This window comes from Lontra canadensis, unplaced genomic scaffold (assembly GCF_010015895.1).
Source record: "Lontra canadensis isolate GAN:19392208 unplaced genomic scaffold, GSC_riverotter_1.0 scaffold13, whole genome shotgun sequence".
Taxonomy (NCBI): domain Eukaryota; kingdom Metazoa; phylum Chordata; class Mammalia; order Carnivora; family Mustelidae; genus Lontra; species Lontra canadensis.
Window position 1 is genome coordinate 10,825,321 of NW_022631007.1, and position 15,431 is coordinate 10,840,751.

At 45.9% G+C, this 15,431-nt stretch overlaps 1 protein-coding gene across 1 annotated transcript in view; it reads left to right on the forward strand.

The window, feature by feature from the left end:
* The window catches only part of ARMC9 (armadillo repeat containing 9), a 152,985-nt gene that overhangs the window by 72,484 nt on the left and 65,070 nt on the right, over positions 1–15,431 (forward strand). Inside the window, exons 17-19 of the mRNA XM_032857478.1 lie at positions 776–850; positions 4,945–5,035; positions 10,056–10,111. Coding sequence (XP_032713369.1) covers positions 776–850; positions 4,945–5,035; positions 10,056–10,111 — 222 coding nt within the window. The remainder of the gene's footprint in view (positions 1–775; positions 851–4,944; positions 5,036–10,055; positions 10,112–15,431) is intronic.

Genomic DNA, 15,431 nt, shown 5'->3' on the forward strand with positions numbered 1-15,431 from the left:
ACATAAGTATAAATGCAAACATAGACTGAATCCAGTATGACAGCGGAGGGATATACAGGAGGCAGAGCAGGGTGTATGGTGTGGTGGAGAGCCCTGTAAGTAGGGTGAGATCAGTCTGTACAGTGTAAACCTTATGGTGGCAGGAAGGGAAGGGCAGGGGGACATGATATTGAGGCCAGACCTTGAAGGGGCCCGTGTGCTATACTAAGAAGTTAGGACTTACCAGGTAGGCTCTAGGGAAGGTTTCTGAGGTGTAGGAAGAGGGATGATTTGGCCCATGTTGTAGAATTTTGGCAATGATATGATTGTTGGACTACAGTGTGAACATCAAAGAGAGAAGCCCTTTTGGAGATTCAGTGTCACCTAGGTCACGGATGATGTCTGAGCAAGGGCAGTGGCACTGTGTGTGGGAAAGAAGGGTTCCTATCAGAGGCAGCTTGGAGACTGAACCCTGGAAAGCAAAGGCGAGAGCAATCGATAATGACTCCAGCAGTGGTAGAAGCCTGAGTGATCAGCATGATGTTAGTTAAGTGGTGAAATAACAAGAGTGAGCTTTGAGAGCCAGTAATGAACTTGACTTTGAACTCTTAGTTGTAGCTGTCACTGGGACATGCAGATGGAGATACCGGTCATTTGGAAACATGCATCCTGGAGCTCAGGAAGATAGGAAGGCTCACTCTCCTCATTAGCCAGATGATTCTTGAGTGGGGTGTTTGATCACGGAGTTGTACAGAATTTGAGAACTTGCAAATGACTGTTTTTTCTCCCCTTAAAGATACAGCCGTATGTGAACGGAGCTCTGTACAGCATACTTTCTATTCCATCCATTCGTGAGGAAGCAAGAGCAATGGTAAGAATAAGGGCTTGAGCAGTTTGTAAGCTTCAGTGAGTGGCGCAGTTCGGAAGCTGTTAGAACAGGGAGCTCCTAGACCTGGCTCCGGGCCGCTTGGGCTGCGTGGCTCGCACAGCTTTGTGAACTCCCCAAAACTGTACGCCAGATACACATTTGCAGTTTCCTAGGGGAGAGAATCTGTAGCTTTTTTCAAATTCTTAAAGGATCCCTAACTCCTAAATTGTAAGAACTCCAGTGTTAGATGGGCACCTGGGTGGCTCAGTCAGTTAAGCGTCTGCCTTCTGCTCAGGTCATGATCCCAGAGTCTCAGGATTGAGCCCTATATCAGGTTCTCCACTCCTCTGACTCTCCCTCTTCTCATGCTCTCTCTCACTCTCTCTCAAATTTAAAAAAAGAAAAAAGAACTGCAGTGTTCGGGGGCGCTGGGATGGTTCAGTGGGTCGAGTGTCTGACTTTTTGATCAGCTCAGGTCATGATCTCGCTCGTGAGTCCACGTAGGGCTCCCTGCACTGGGTGTGGAGCTTGAGTAAGAGTCTGTCTCTCCCTCTGCCCCTGCCCTTGCTCTTGCTCGTTCGCTCACTCTCTCTCTCTCTGGCAACAACAACAAAAAAACTACAGTGTTAAAAAGTTCCCAACAGACTTATTTTGGAAAGTTACAGACATTTTTAATGGTTCATTTTAATTTGGGGCTTTGGGAAAGCCTATGGATTTTATAGTAGGAGAAGCCTAGCAGGAAAACAGTGAAATGGAGTAAATCCCCACTGAAATGCATCCCCAGGGTTCCTGGAGGGCCTGGGGCAGCAGTGAGAACCAGTGCTGGCCAGACACTTAACCTTAGGCGCTCTGACAGCTGCTGAAGGGGACAGAAACCCTACTAAAGATGATAGAACATCTACTTTGGTTGGCAAATAGTGAATTCAGTGTTTAATGTGTTTACATTAGTGTTTATATTGGAAGCATAAAACAAGCTTCAGGCAGTGAGCATCTTTGGTGATGACAAGTGTTTCTAGATCTAATCAGCAAAAGCACTGTTTTGTCCTTTTCCGGGTAATGTGAAACCAGGTTAACAGGTTAAATGCTGTGCTGAAGAGATTAAATGTATTTCCACAATCAAAACACAGGCCAAATTCAGTTGGAGACCAATGAAACATGTTCCTCCCCTTGATTTCGCTTACTCAGAAGAATTGCTAAATCTCCTAATTAGTCATCTAAAATCACATCTGCAGTTATGCCAGAGAGAAAAACTTAAATAAGAACAATTCTGTGTGGTCACAGTAAACAATGGAACTTCATTGCCTATTGCTTTAAAAAAAATAAAATAAAATCTGCTATCTCAATACAGAACGGGGAAAATAAACTTAAGTAAGTTCTGCATTGTGGTCATTCCAGTGACAGGAATTGTCAACCAAGTCAGAAACAAGGAAGAAGACATGTAGGCTGAAGAAAAAGAAGGAACAGAGGTGATATGGATCAAGCAGCACGAAAGGCAGCATGGAGGAAGGACATCTGGGGCGAGAGGCGGAGAAGGCAGGAAGGAACGGCAGTAAACAGACAGGGACCACGTGGGGAGGAGAGACTCAGGGTTGTAGGATGCGAGAGTGTGACCCTTAGAGATCATCCAGACCACAGAGAAAAAATGTGAAGGAAAGGGACAGTGCCTCAGAGACCTGGGAGACGATACCCAGAGGTCTCACACTTACGTAACTGGAGTCCCAGGAGAGGAGACAAGAGGAGAATATGACGTTATTAAGAACTCTGTTTTTGCAACTGTGTAAAACATTTGTGTGCTGGTGGAAAGTGACCAAGAATACCTAAAAATTATATCAGTACCAAATGCTATTATGGTGGTCTCAAAATAATACCCCCCAAAGTGGAGAAAACGGTAAATGGGTGCACTGAGCCCCATTTGAACTTGAAGAGACTGCCAAGATCTGGGGTGGGAGAGCAGTTTAGATCAGTAGGGCTGCCCTTGTGCCTATCCCAGAGCCTCTTGTATCCAGGGCTGGAGCAGTTGTCGGCCATGAAGCTCTTCTGTGGGGTTTAGACCCCAGCCAAACATTCTGCCCTAGGCTGGAGCAGACTGCTGCCCTCTTGGCACCCTCTTCCTCAATCCAAGGTCTATCCAGAGTTGTTCATCCCTTCCAGACCACTCCTTTGGGTCTCCTTTGTGCGCTTACCTATCTCTGCCCACCAGTTCAGTGTTACTTTCTCAAAGATGATGCTGTCCTAAGCCTCTCCCTCTTTGTCACCTGCAACCTTGTTTATTCCCTTGGCTTCAGCTACTGGATCTCTCTTCTGAGCCACAAAACCCTTCCAAACACAGCAAGCACAATCTTAACCATTTATTGAGCATCTATTGTATGCCAGCCGCTGGACTAGAGGCTGTTTTTTTAGGTATAACTCATGAACAGTGAAATGCATAGGCCTTCCATACGGAGGTCAGTGCGTTAGACAAACATACACCTGTATCACTGATGCCCAATTTACATTCTTTTTTTTTTAAAGATTTTATTTATTTATTTGACAGAGAGAGACCACAAATAGGCAGAGAGGCAGGCAGAGAGAGAGGGAGAAGCAGGCTCCCCTCCGAGCAGAAAGCCTGATGTGGAGCTCGATCCCAGGACCCTGAGATCATGACCTCAGCTGAAGGCAGAGGCTTAACCCACTGAGCCACCCAGGAACCCCTACATTCTTTATCTTTTAAAAATGTCACATTAACTAGAGTTGCCATCCTTATTTTATAGTTGAGAACTATAGTTGAGGACTGAGCAGAACTAAGCAATTTGACCAAGATCACACAGTTAGTTCATGAGGGAGCTCGGATACCTTCTATCTTAACCTTAACCTTCTAGAAGGTAATGCTCTGCTCTAGACAATGGGAATTCTCCAGGTTCAAAACTGCACTTGGCCCTTCTTTGATTCAGTTAGAGCTATTGATTCCAAACAGGCCTACACTAAAGGAGGGAAATAGTGGCTCATCACCAAGAAGTGCAGGCATCAGCTTCAGGCAGAGCTTGATCAGAGTTCACGTGTTAGTAGACCCGTTTCTCTCTGCTTCCTGTGTTTTGGGGTCATTATGAGATACACGTTCCCCTTGTAGTGGCAAGAAGCCACACCAGCTCCAGCCACAAAACCTCCTTCACATCCCTCGAGGAAAGAAGAAGGAGGGGGGCCAAACATCTGTGCTTGAGTCAGTGACTTACCTCTACACTTCTGTGCAATTCTCTTAGTCAACATTGAAAATTCTGACTTAAGCATTTTATAATAAATAATGTACATTATGGTGACTTTGTAATTAGTTTGATAGAAAAAAGAACGATAGCTGTTTAAAAAGATTCTGCTTATTCATCTACTTCTCTACATATAGTTTTACTCTTGATTTTGTCCCTAAAATCCAGAAGGAAGAGTATAAAGAAATCACAAGAAAGGAACCACCTCCCAAAACAACATAGTGCCCAAACTGAAGGGAATACTTACTTACACAGTAAAATTTTACAGGTTGTTTTTTTTTTCCACTTATTATCAGAGTGTAGTTGACATATAGTGTAATATTTGTTTCAGGTTTACAATATAGTAACTCAGCAAGTCTATATGTTACCCAGTGCTCATCAAGATAAGTACAGCCACCATCTGTCACCATACAACGTCATTATAGCATTATTGACTATATTGTACTTTTTTTTTTTTCCTAATCTTCATGACTATTTCCTTATTCTCTAACTGGAAGTCCATACCTCTTAATCCCCTTCACCTATTTCACCCTTCCCTCTACCCACCTCCTCCTGACAACCCTCAATTCTCTGCACAATAGGCTTTTCTGTTGGCCGAATATTTTATAATTAGGTTGGATAGTCAACCAAGAGGAAAATAATTCCACTGTGAATTGTAAAAAGAACAAAAAGAGTGTTAATACTGAACAGAGGAATTTTTATTGTGTCTATTCCAACCCCTCCCCCAAATAAAGATTTTTGGTTTGGTTTGGTTTGGTTTGGTTTTGATTAGGTGAAACTCTTCCATTGAAAACTATTTTCACCCATTAAAAAAAAAAATAACCCTGAAATATTAACTCTTACTCTCTCCAATGCCCATAGGGAATGGAGGACATCCTTCGCTGCTTCATCAAGGAAGGCAATGCTGAAATGGTGCGCCAGATCGAATTCATCATCAAGCAGCTTAATTCAGGTCTGTTCAATACAAGAATCTGTGATTTATCTTTCGCAACTTTCACATGGGCTAAAAAGTTGCATGGGCTTTCTTAGAAGGCTTGTGTCCTAGAATTCATTCCTGAAGCTTTAAGGGAGCCGGGGAGACCCAAGCGAACCCACCAACGAAAGTTTGACCAGATAGTCAAGGCCAGTCTGTCCCAAGACCAGCGATCTCTCATCACACTTCAGGCTTATAGGCAACAGAAAGAATTCAAAAGCAATCACAAACACCCTGCTCTAACCTTATGTTCTCTTTATGTGCACATCCGCCTTTATTCTTCCCCCATCTTATAAGGCTTCCCTGGGGTCCCAGTGTCCGATAAGGAAAACAAACGTCAGTCTCCCTAGCTCTGCTGCAGAAAAGGTCATTCTCCCGCATGCATTCATTCTTTGAAGAAAAATGTATATTGCCTACTGGCTCCATGTGAGGATATGATCCTCTTTCTCTCTGGCTTCCTCCAATGCCATGACAAACTACATCCCATAGTAAGTAGGAAAGGAAGGTGCAGGAAGGCTTGGATGGGACCAGGATGGAGGGGAAGCTCTTTCTGGGGACCCCTGACACCTAGCCTGACAGGAAGAGGACCTTAGAGGCTCCCAATCAACAGGAAGCAGCTGGGAGAGCAGCCAGTGAGGTGTGAAACCTTGGCTCCCTTCAGGCTAGGGCCCGTCTCCATTTGAACATCCTCTCCCGTGGCTCTTACAGAGCAAATGTGATTCATCCCAAATTCAGGTGGGCAAGGAATAGAACTTTATTTTCTGCAACAGAAAATAAAGTTGTGTTTTTTTTTTAAATTTTATTTATTTGCAAGAGAGAGAGCATGCTTGCACGAGTGGAGGGAGGGGCAGAAGGAGTGGGAGAGAGAGAATCCTCCAGCAGACTCACTGCTGAGCGCCAAGCCTGGCACAGGGCTTGATCCCAGGACCTGAGATGATGACCTGAGGTGAAGTCAAGAGTCAGATGCTTAACTTAACCGTCTGAGCCACCCAGGCGCCCCTGCAGCAGCTTCATTTCTGACTTCGAGCCCCAGTTCTGCCGGGCAGGCATATTTACAAAATAACACTAAAGAAAACCTGAACCTCAGTCGGGGCTGAGCTTGCTCCCTAACAACCTTTGGGTAGGCAACAGTTTGGAAAGCGGGGTAAGGCAGGGAACATTGGTCCCTTTCTGCTCTGTGCTCATTAGCAATGCTGAGACCGCTGTCCCAGGCCAGGGTTCCTCTGTGGCCTCAGGGTCCCATCTGGGCTGCAAATCTTCTTCAGGGCTGACTCTGTGTTTCAGTATGTCAAGACACAGCCACCTCCATTTCTTTGTCAGTGTTCCCTCCTTCCTGGCAGCCCAGACACAGGGGAGGTCCCCCTTGCTCTCTGGCCAAAACCGTCTCTTTCTCTTACATAAATCCAGCCCTTGAGCCAGCATGCTGACGAATGTGAAGAGGGAGGGTCAGTTGGCACTTCCACGAGAGCTGTGCTTTGCCAAGAAGTTACCACGGGGAGAGCTCAAGCTTTATAGACTTGGGTGTCCAGGAAAGGCCTGAGATACACCTGCTCTCTCAGTAGGTTCCAGTTTAAATAAAGAGTGTCAAAAGTACTTCTCTTTTGATCTCAAGCACTTGAGTTATTCTGTATTCATGGGACAGTGGCCAGTCCCCAAAGACAATTACCTAGGGAGTCTGCTACTTTGAAACGAAATTAGGAAGTCACTGAACATGCGGATGGAGGAGCAGACACGCACTCACATACCTTGGGCTATGTGTCATGAGCAGGGAGCCAGACTGGACGAATGTGCTAGCATGGTGAGGAAAGCCGGAGAGGGCCGGGCTGGAGTTCCCACCTAGTCCAGGCTTTACCCTCAAGTGGACAGCAACAGGAAAGTATGAATTAACAGCATACTCGTTTAAGATATGTGAAATAGCATTGCCACAATCTTTATTTTTTGACTCTCTTAGCTTAGTATCCTCTTAAAACATGTAACTGGGTTTTCAGACATTCAAGCCCATCTCAGTTCTCTAGCACTATTGTCTTACAAAGTTTTAAGGTTTCCAAATACAAAACTTTTAGTATATTGTAGGAACCTCACCCCACAGGTGGGGAAGGACTGCTCTGGGGAAGCTTACGGGAAAGCTGACCTGACAGGAAGAGATGACCGCCAGCAGTGACAGCAGGGAGGTTTGTCCCGAATACCAGCCCTCCACGAGGGGGTCTGGCAGGGACAAGCCAGTCATTGAGGAGAGGACAGGGGCCAGGGCAGAGTCAGCTTCACCAACCGGGCCACCCCGTGAGGAGACTAGCAGCTCCCCCACCACACCCCTTCATTCCTGGAGTGGGGGCGGCTGGGTTGTGCCGGAGCCCGGCAAGCAGTGCGGGAGGTGAGCAATGCGAGAGACTGGGCTGGTGCCCCCGTTGTGCCCGAGAGAAGAGCTGAGGTTTATAAGGTTCTTCAGTTCTCGGGACTGGATTGTTCTGGGAAGATGTTGCCCCACAGCCAATGGGCTCAGGGGAGCGGGTGTGGCCATACCAGCCTGTGGCCTCACAAAATGTTTGCAGATTCTCTTTAAAAATGTGGGAGAGGGGGCGCCTGGGTGGCTCAGTGGGTTAAAGCCTCTGCCTTCTGCTCAGGTCATGATCCCAGGGTCCTAGAATCAAGCTCCGCATCAGGCTCTCTGCTCAGTGGGGAGCCTGCCTCCTCCTCTCTCTCTGCCTGCCTCTCTGCCTGCTTGTGATCTCTGTCTGTCAAATAAATAAATAAAAATCTTAAAAAAAAAAAGTGTGGGGGAGGGCATTTCTGTATTTGCAAAGGTTTGTAACTGATGAATAAGCCACAAGCCCATTTTGAAAGGCATTTGCCTGATAGGTGTTGACCACAGCGGGGCAGAGTCATGCTCCTTGCAGGGCAGGAAAGGAAGTTAGTGACCCAGCATTGGCTCTGTTGCAGGAGGACATGACTCCCCCATCTGCGAAGGGCTTTCCTTGACCATGGTGGGCCCGTGATGGGCAGGGAGGTGTGCGGGCCTCTCTGAGGTAGGAACAGGAGCCTGCATGCTGCCGTCCTTGGTCCAGCCATATCAGTGGAGCCCTTCCCTTCAGAATGAGGGTCATGTCGAGGCCGATAGAGTGTTACATATTCCCTCCTGTGAAATGGTTTGGGGGTGCAGCCTGGGTGAATCTGCCACCTTCGTAGTATACTGAGCGACGTCTTCAAGAATCGCCTTTACCTCCTCTTTCCTCCAACTTCCTATTTGACTTCCCAGCCTCTTCTCTCAGCCTTTCGTTACTTTCACATCATCTATTCAGTAAGTGAGTGATCATAAGGGAGATCCGGAGATCCATAAGGAATAAAGGAAGGAGTAAGCCCAGTGCTTTGTTCCCCAAGGACTCAAAATTCCCAGACAATCCATAGGCCGTTCATACATTAGGAAACACTGATCACCCCAAAGTGGCAAGCACTATCAGAGTATCTGCCACAGTACCATCTGGTACTTCCATCTACCACAGTACTGTGCTGTCTAGTACTATCTACCATAGTACTATCTAGTACTACCATCTACCACAATACTGTCTACTATTACTGTCTACCACAGTGCTGTCTAATACTGCTGTCTACCACAGTGCTTTTAGTACTATCTACCACAGTATTGTCTGCTACTACTGTCTACCACAGTACTGTCTAGTACCATCTACTCTAGTACCATCTAGTACTACTATCTATTATAGTGCTGTCTGGTAACACTATCTACCACAGTGCCATCTAGTACTGCTGTCTACCACAGTGCTGTCTAGTACTATCTACTGTAGTACCATCTAGTCCTATAGTCTACCATAGTACTAATACTACTGTTGACCACAGTACTGTCTACTACGCTGTCTACCACAGTGCTGTCTAGTACTATCTACCACAGTACCATCTAGTACTTCTGTCTACCACAGTGCCATCTAGTACTGCCGTCTACCACAGTGCTGTCTAGTACTATCTACTATAGTACCGTCTAGTACTACCGTCTACCATAGTACTGTCTGCTACTACTATCTATCACAGTGCTGTCTAGTACTATCTACCACAGTACACTCTAGTACTACCGTCTACCACAGTACTGTCTGCTACTACTGTCTACCACAGTGCTGTCTAGTAGTACTATCTACAGTACTGTCTAGTACTACACTAGTACAGTGCTATCTAGAGAAAATGCTGAGTGTGTTCAGCAGAGAGAGAGAAGTGACTGCTCATTGAGGGATCAGGGAAGTCTTCGTGGAAGAGAAGGTAACCAAATGTCTATGTAATACCCGCTGTGTATGTGGCCTTGGGCCAGGTGGTATAGTCCCTGGGCCAGGTGGTGTGTAGTTATAAAATTCCCCCACCCACCCTGGGAAGTAGATGGCCTGATACCTATTTCACTGATGAAGAAACAGAGGCTTATTCTTTCTCTGATTCCAGTGTGCTGTTATCCCCTTTATAAACTCTTCTACAGCCTATAGTGAATCATGGGAGCCTTCAAGAACCCTGCCTGCCATGGTTACTCTCCCAGCCTCGGTGGACAAATCATGGATTTAGAAATAGACTCAAGTCGAATCCCAACTCTGTCACTTGTGGAAATGTGACCATAAACAAATCCCTATCCCCTCTATGCCTGTCTATGCTGTGTGCTATAGAATGGGGATTAGAGTCAACAAAATCTTTGTAAGGAGTAAATAAACAACACAAGGGACAGTATCCAGCATGGTGCCTAGCAGTACTCATGACTTTCTTCTAAATTCTTCTCGAATTTGGATGCTAGCTTTTAACCTTTCTCATGCCACTGCCCATGCGTACTGGTACAAAGGGGGAGAGAGATTTAAGTTGCCTGGGATGATCTGAGTCTGTGGCTGTATGGGCACCAGGAACCTGCCCGATTGTTCTGGTACCTCCTCATTCTCATCTCTGCAGCAGCTGGAGGGTTCTCTTGGCCAAGGCTCCCTGCTGTGTTCGCAGTTATTCATACGTTTATTTTTTCTTTATTTAGAAGAGCTACTGGATGGTGTTCTTGAGTCTGACGATGATGAAGATGAAGATGATGAAGTAAGTAGGAGGCTCTTGACACCACATAAAAAACTTGGCCCAAACTACTGAGTCTCTTCCCTTGCCTTGAAGAGTTAGTCCAGAAAGGGAGATTTCAATCCCTGCTGCCTCATTTCTCGCAGTTCTGTGGGTTGGCTAGAGCTCGGCTGGGTGGGTGTCTGCTGGTCTAACATAGGATGTCCTGGGGCTGCTTTCTTGTGTCCAAGTTGGCCTCGCGTCCTCCGTGGCCCTCTCATCACTCAGCGGTCTCACCCACACTTCCTTCCCAGTTGGTGGCAAAGCTTCTGATCCTCTCCAGGCTCAGCGGCATCAGAGCATCACTCCTGCCAGGTCCCGCTCAGGGCACATCCCTGGGGGATGGCAGTTAGACCCCACCAAGGCAAGGATTCGAGGTGGGAGCGCTCACAGGTGGCTGCCCCTTGGGTGGGCTCGCTGCAGCCAGCACACAGATGCCGTGCTCCACAGCACTCGGGTGTCACAGGAAGTTCAAAGACAACAGTTCTTCAGCGTGAATCTTGTGCCTTGAAGGGGCGTGAGCCTCCGCTGATCTTCCCGGTGGTTGGGAGTGCTGGGTGCAGAGGCTTACTGTGAGAACCTCTAGGGTCAAAAGCTTGGTTCACTGGATTCCTTTAATTGCATTGTTTTCGTATGGGTTTCCACAACTGTGACAAATCTGCTTGCCTGGTGTTTTAAAGCGCAAAGCTTCAGAACCAACGTGGGCGAGTCTCGTGAAGTAGTATAGAGAATGGAGACTCCTGCACTATAGATGGGTTTCCCAGCTGACAAGCTTTTTCCTTATTTTTCCTTCAGACCTTGAAAAAACATGCACATGACCCTCTCCAGTTCTCTGTAGGAATGATTGACTTGTAGTCCTTCAATTAGTCCTGAAGTGAACGTGGAGGCTAGGTTTCTCCTCGGAGCTGTGGTCTCTCGGTCCCAAAGGTGTACAAAAGCCAGACTTTGTCCATCGGTGGCACCAGCTGGGGAAGAGAGTTCAGTTAGGAGCCCTCCACCAAAGTGGACAGCCGCCCGGAGGTCTGCCAGGGACAGTCCCTCACACAGGCAGCTTCCTGCCTGCCACTTTCTTCCTGACCTATAGGTGGCAGCAGCTGGTGCTCATGCTCAGTCCGCCTTTGTCTGGCAAGTGCAGCTCTGGACCTTGACAGGGGGCTCCAGGCCAGCACCTTCTCTGGACCCCTTTTCCACCCCTTACTTTGGGAAGGGAGGCCCAGAGAGGAGAGGGGACCCGCCTCAGGTCACACAAAGTCGTTGGCAGTAAAACCTGGTTTAGGACGGGGATTGGTAGGCTTTTTCTGTAAAGAGAAAAGTAGTAAATACTTTAGGCTTTGTAGGCTGCGGGGGTCTCTGTTCCAACCACTCAGCTCTGCAGTTGTAACACAGAGTAGCCATCAGCAATACACAAATGGACGAGTGCGGCTGTGTTCCCAGAAAATTTTATTTATGGACACTAAAATTTGAATTCCAGTTGATTCTTAAGCTTCACTAAACATTTGTTTTCAAATGTTTAAAGACATAAAAATTACTCTCAGTTTGCTGGCCGTTCAAAAGCAGGCATTAAGGAGGGCACATGATCTAATGAGCACTGGGAGTCATGCAACTGATGAATCAGTCACTGACCTCTATTCTGAAACTAATACTACACTGTATGTTAATTAAGAATTAAAATAAAATAAAATTAGAAAAAAACCCCAAAGCATCTTGGCCTGTGGGCCATTGTTTGCCAGCTGCCAGAGGGAGCCCAGCTCCCCGACTCAGTCTTCCTAGGGCTGTGATAAGACTCCTGGTTTGTGTCTGGCCCTTCAGTACTGTTTTAAATTATATTTTGAGTTACTGTCTTAATTATCTAATTCCAGTGAGTTTTTGTCATTATGTCCAAAAGTTCCTCTCAAGATCTACTTTCCCTCCTCTTGTGTTACCTTGTGTGGGGTTTTGTGTTTGCTTTGGATTTTTTGTTTTGTCTTGTTGCTGTTGACCCCTTTGTATTGAGAAAAAAAATTCATTTGATTCAACTATTCTGTTAATGATGGGAATTCAACTTTGGGAAATATCCCTATGGAAACAATTATAGTCTACTAAAAATGAAGGAATATAGAGCTCTTTTATTTATTTTAATATTTTATTTTTACGTAATCTCTACACCCAGCGTGGGACTCGAACTCAAAACACTGAGATCAAGAGTTGCATGTTCCACTATGTCCGCCAAGTGCTCCTATAGAGATCTTTTAATTGTCCGGACTTTTGGCTATCCTGGGCAGACTTTTATTTTAAGAGGCTAGTGTTTGAAAGTATTTGTTGTGATAACTAGAATTTTCAGACGATTATAGGAGGAATGTAGTCAGGAGATTGTAAGGAAAGGATCCAGCATTTGGGGCAGAACCTGACGCTTTGTGCTGAACTCTGGTCCACAGGTGCTGGACTTTGCCTCCCCCGTGACCCTGACCCTGACGGCCCCACTGCAGAGCATTAGCAAGGGCACCTGGGGAAAGCCTAGCTGTCTGTGTTTCACCAGCCTTCACCAAGGGTCGGTGTGACTTTTTAAATTGGAAAGAGAAAGGAAAGTGAAAGATGCCCAGACTTAGACTAAAGGAAACTTCCAGAGCTCATTGGAGCAAGTTGCACTGTCGCCGAAGCGTGGCCGCCACCTCCCAAACAAAATTATTTTCAAAGCCTCTGATCATATGTCATTTTTCTTAGCCATGTAAAATATTTTTTAATTTAATATTTAAACCCAAAACACAGATAAAGAGCCAGTGTTTTCAGGGAGCTGCTCAATGCTTCTCAAAATAAAATATCTCTACTGGGGTGTGGCCAGAAGCCACATAGAGTTATGCTCATTTTGCCTTCTGTTGAGCTAACATTTGTGACTTGTGAATTGTGACTGTGGCCCTGGGTCCTGCCCCCCTAGAAACTCAAGAGAACCCCCACATGCAAAATCCAATTTTTCTCTTTTATTTCTAAAAATATAATGACTTGACCTGATGTGCTGACGCTTAGTGATGTCTGCTCTACATACATTTATATGCCAAAATAAAAAAGTGTAGAGTTAGAAACGTTTTTCCAACTTCAAGACTGTCTAGGGTATAATGTCACATAGGAAAAGGAAATCGCAAAGTGATGTGAGCACTATAATTCAGTTTCAGAAAAAAGACCCATAAATACACACCCTGATGAATGATGTGTGTGCCTCTATATACGCGTAGCAGAAGGGCATGGAAAGTTACGAGCCCTCTTTGTTGACCCTGGCAACTACCTGGGGGGGTAGGTAGGAGGAGGAAATGGGGGCGGGGGTGGCGGCGAGGCCTGGGTCAGCCAGGGAGAGCTGCCTGTGAAGTGAGAAGTGAGAGGCTGCATTTAGTGGGCAGAGGGTGGGTGCTGAGCCCTTCTGAAGACCGATGGGGCAAAAGCCTAACAGAGTAGTTGGGGAGCAGGTGGGAAGTGGGAGAAGGGAGCTGGTGAGTACGTGCAGCTCTTCCTACAAATCCAGTTGTAAGCAAGACAGAGAGTAGGGTAGCGGCTAAGCAGGGCAGTTTTGTTCTGCTCTCTTCTAATCTGGGAGAGACCCAAGCAGGCTGAAATGCTGCTGAGAAGGATCCAGCTGAGAGGGAGAGAGAGGCAGGAGGACAGATAAAGGGTGGCATCAGAAGGACAGGGGTTTTCATTATTTTCACAATTGCTTCTTATGCTCTCATGGCCCACAAGCCCCCAGACCCATTTAAACCTCCAGAGAAACAAAACCATCCTTAGATAAGCTTGGACGATACAGACAGAAGAATAGGCAGGTGACCATGACAGTGTAAGGGTTTGAAGACATCTCACCATTAGACAATAATACAATTTATTTTTGTATTAAGTGTATGTCATGTGTTCCCCAAGAGCTGCCAGTAAATCACAAGGCTCAGAAACTGTTTTTCTACCACAAATGGCTCGTTTCCTTATGACAGTTTAGGGTGAGGTGTCCAGCTCATAAGTGGAAAAGAAAGGCTTTCCTGTGCTGTTTGAGAAGACGGATTTTAAGACAAATATTCTCCCCTCTTAACAAAACAGGTGTAAGTGCCAGGTGAGATCAGCCACCTGGTAAAGAGAGATTTACTCGCTGGTTGCCACGTAAGTGACAATCAAATACTCAGCAATTTCCTTCTCTGGAGATTTCTCAAACATAACAGTCATTCGTTTATTTAGTCAAACAATATTTGAGCGCTTTGAAATAACATTATTCTAGGAAGTAATGGGGAGGGGATACAAAAGAAATCTAAAAGAATATAGGTGGCTTATAATACCTCCAAGAGTTTAAAATTTGGTTAAGCGAGACCATCGCCGGTGCGGTATGCATGCTCACAACAAGCCTGCGAGAGCTACTCTTCCTGGTCCCATTTCACAGATGGGGAAACAGAGAAAATCCATTAGCAAGGGCACCCCGGGGTTCGCACTGCTAATAAGTAAGCAACAGAGCTTGGAGTCAAACCCAGCTGGGCTGACTCACCAGTCCACGCCATTAACCACTGCCTGATTTTGTCTCTCATGAGACAGATGTAAACACGGAGAAACAGTTAACAAATGATAGAAAACAAGTATATGATTATCAGTTTCCGGATGTGATAGAAACGGGAAGTACGTACAAATTCCGAGTACTGCGAGAGTCCTAGAACATGACTGTCTCAACAGGCCTTCCCAAGCCTAGGATGAAAGGGGAGAGGACTAGATGGATGAAGAGGAAGGTGCAGTCAGGAAAGCAGGAGAGGTGTCTTCCGGGGAAGAGAGCATCAGCTTACCCTTTGCTGCTCCCATAGCCCACGTGAGTGTGTGTATGTGCTTTCTTATTTTCCTTGTAAGATACGTACACACATAGGGATGCCTGGGTGGCTCAGTTGGTTAAGCATCTGCTTTCGGCTCAGGTCATGACTTCAAGGTCCTGGGATCGAGCCCTGCGTCGGGCTTCTTGCTCAGAGAGGAGTCTGCTCCCCCTGCTTGTGCTTTCTCTCTGTCAAATAAATAAGTAAAATCTTTTTTAAAAATACATATACACAGTATACATATAGGTATACATGTCCATGTACGTTTTCATCAATACTGGTTTTACAAAATGAGATAGCATAGATACAGATGCAAACACACACATACACAGTGTTGCCTTTTTTTCCTGTTAATATTTTCTGGAAATCCCTCTCCCAGTCATCCAGCAGAACAAACTGATTCTTTTAAATGCCATACATAGATGTACAGTTTTCCAGACTTTTGCTTTGTCAGACAATCCTGTGTCAATATCTTTGTAAAGATACAAAGATGTGTCTTTCTACTTAAG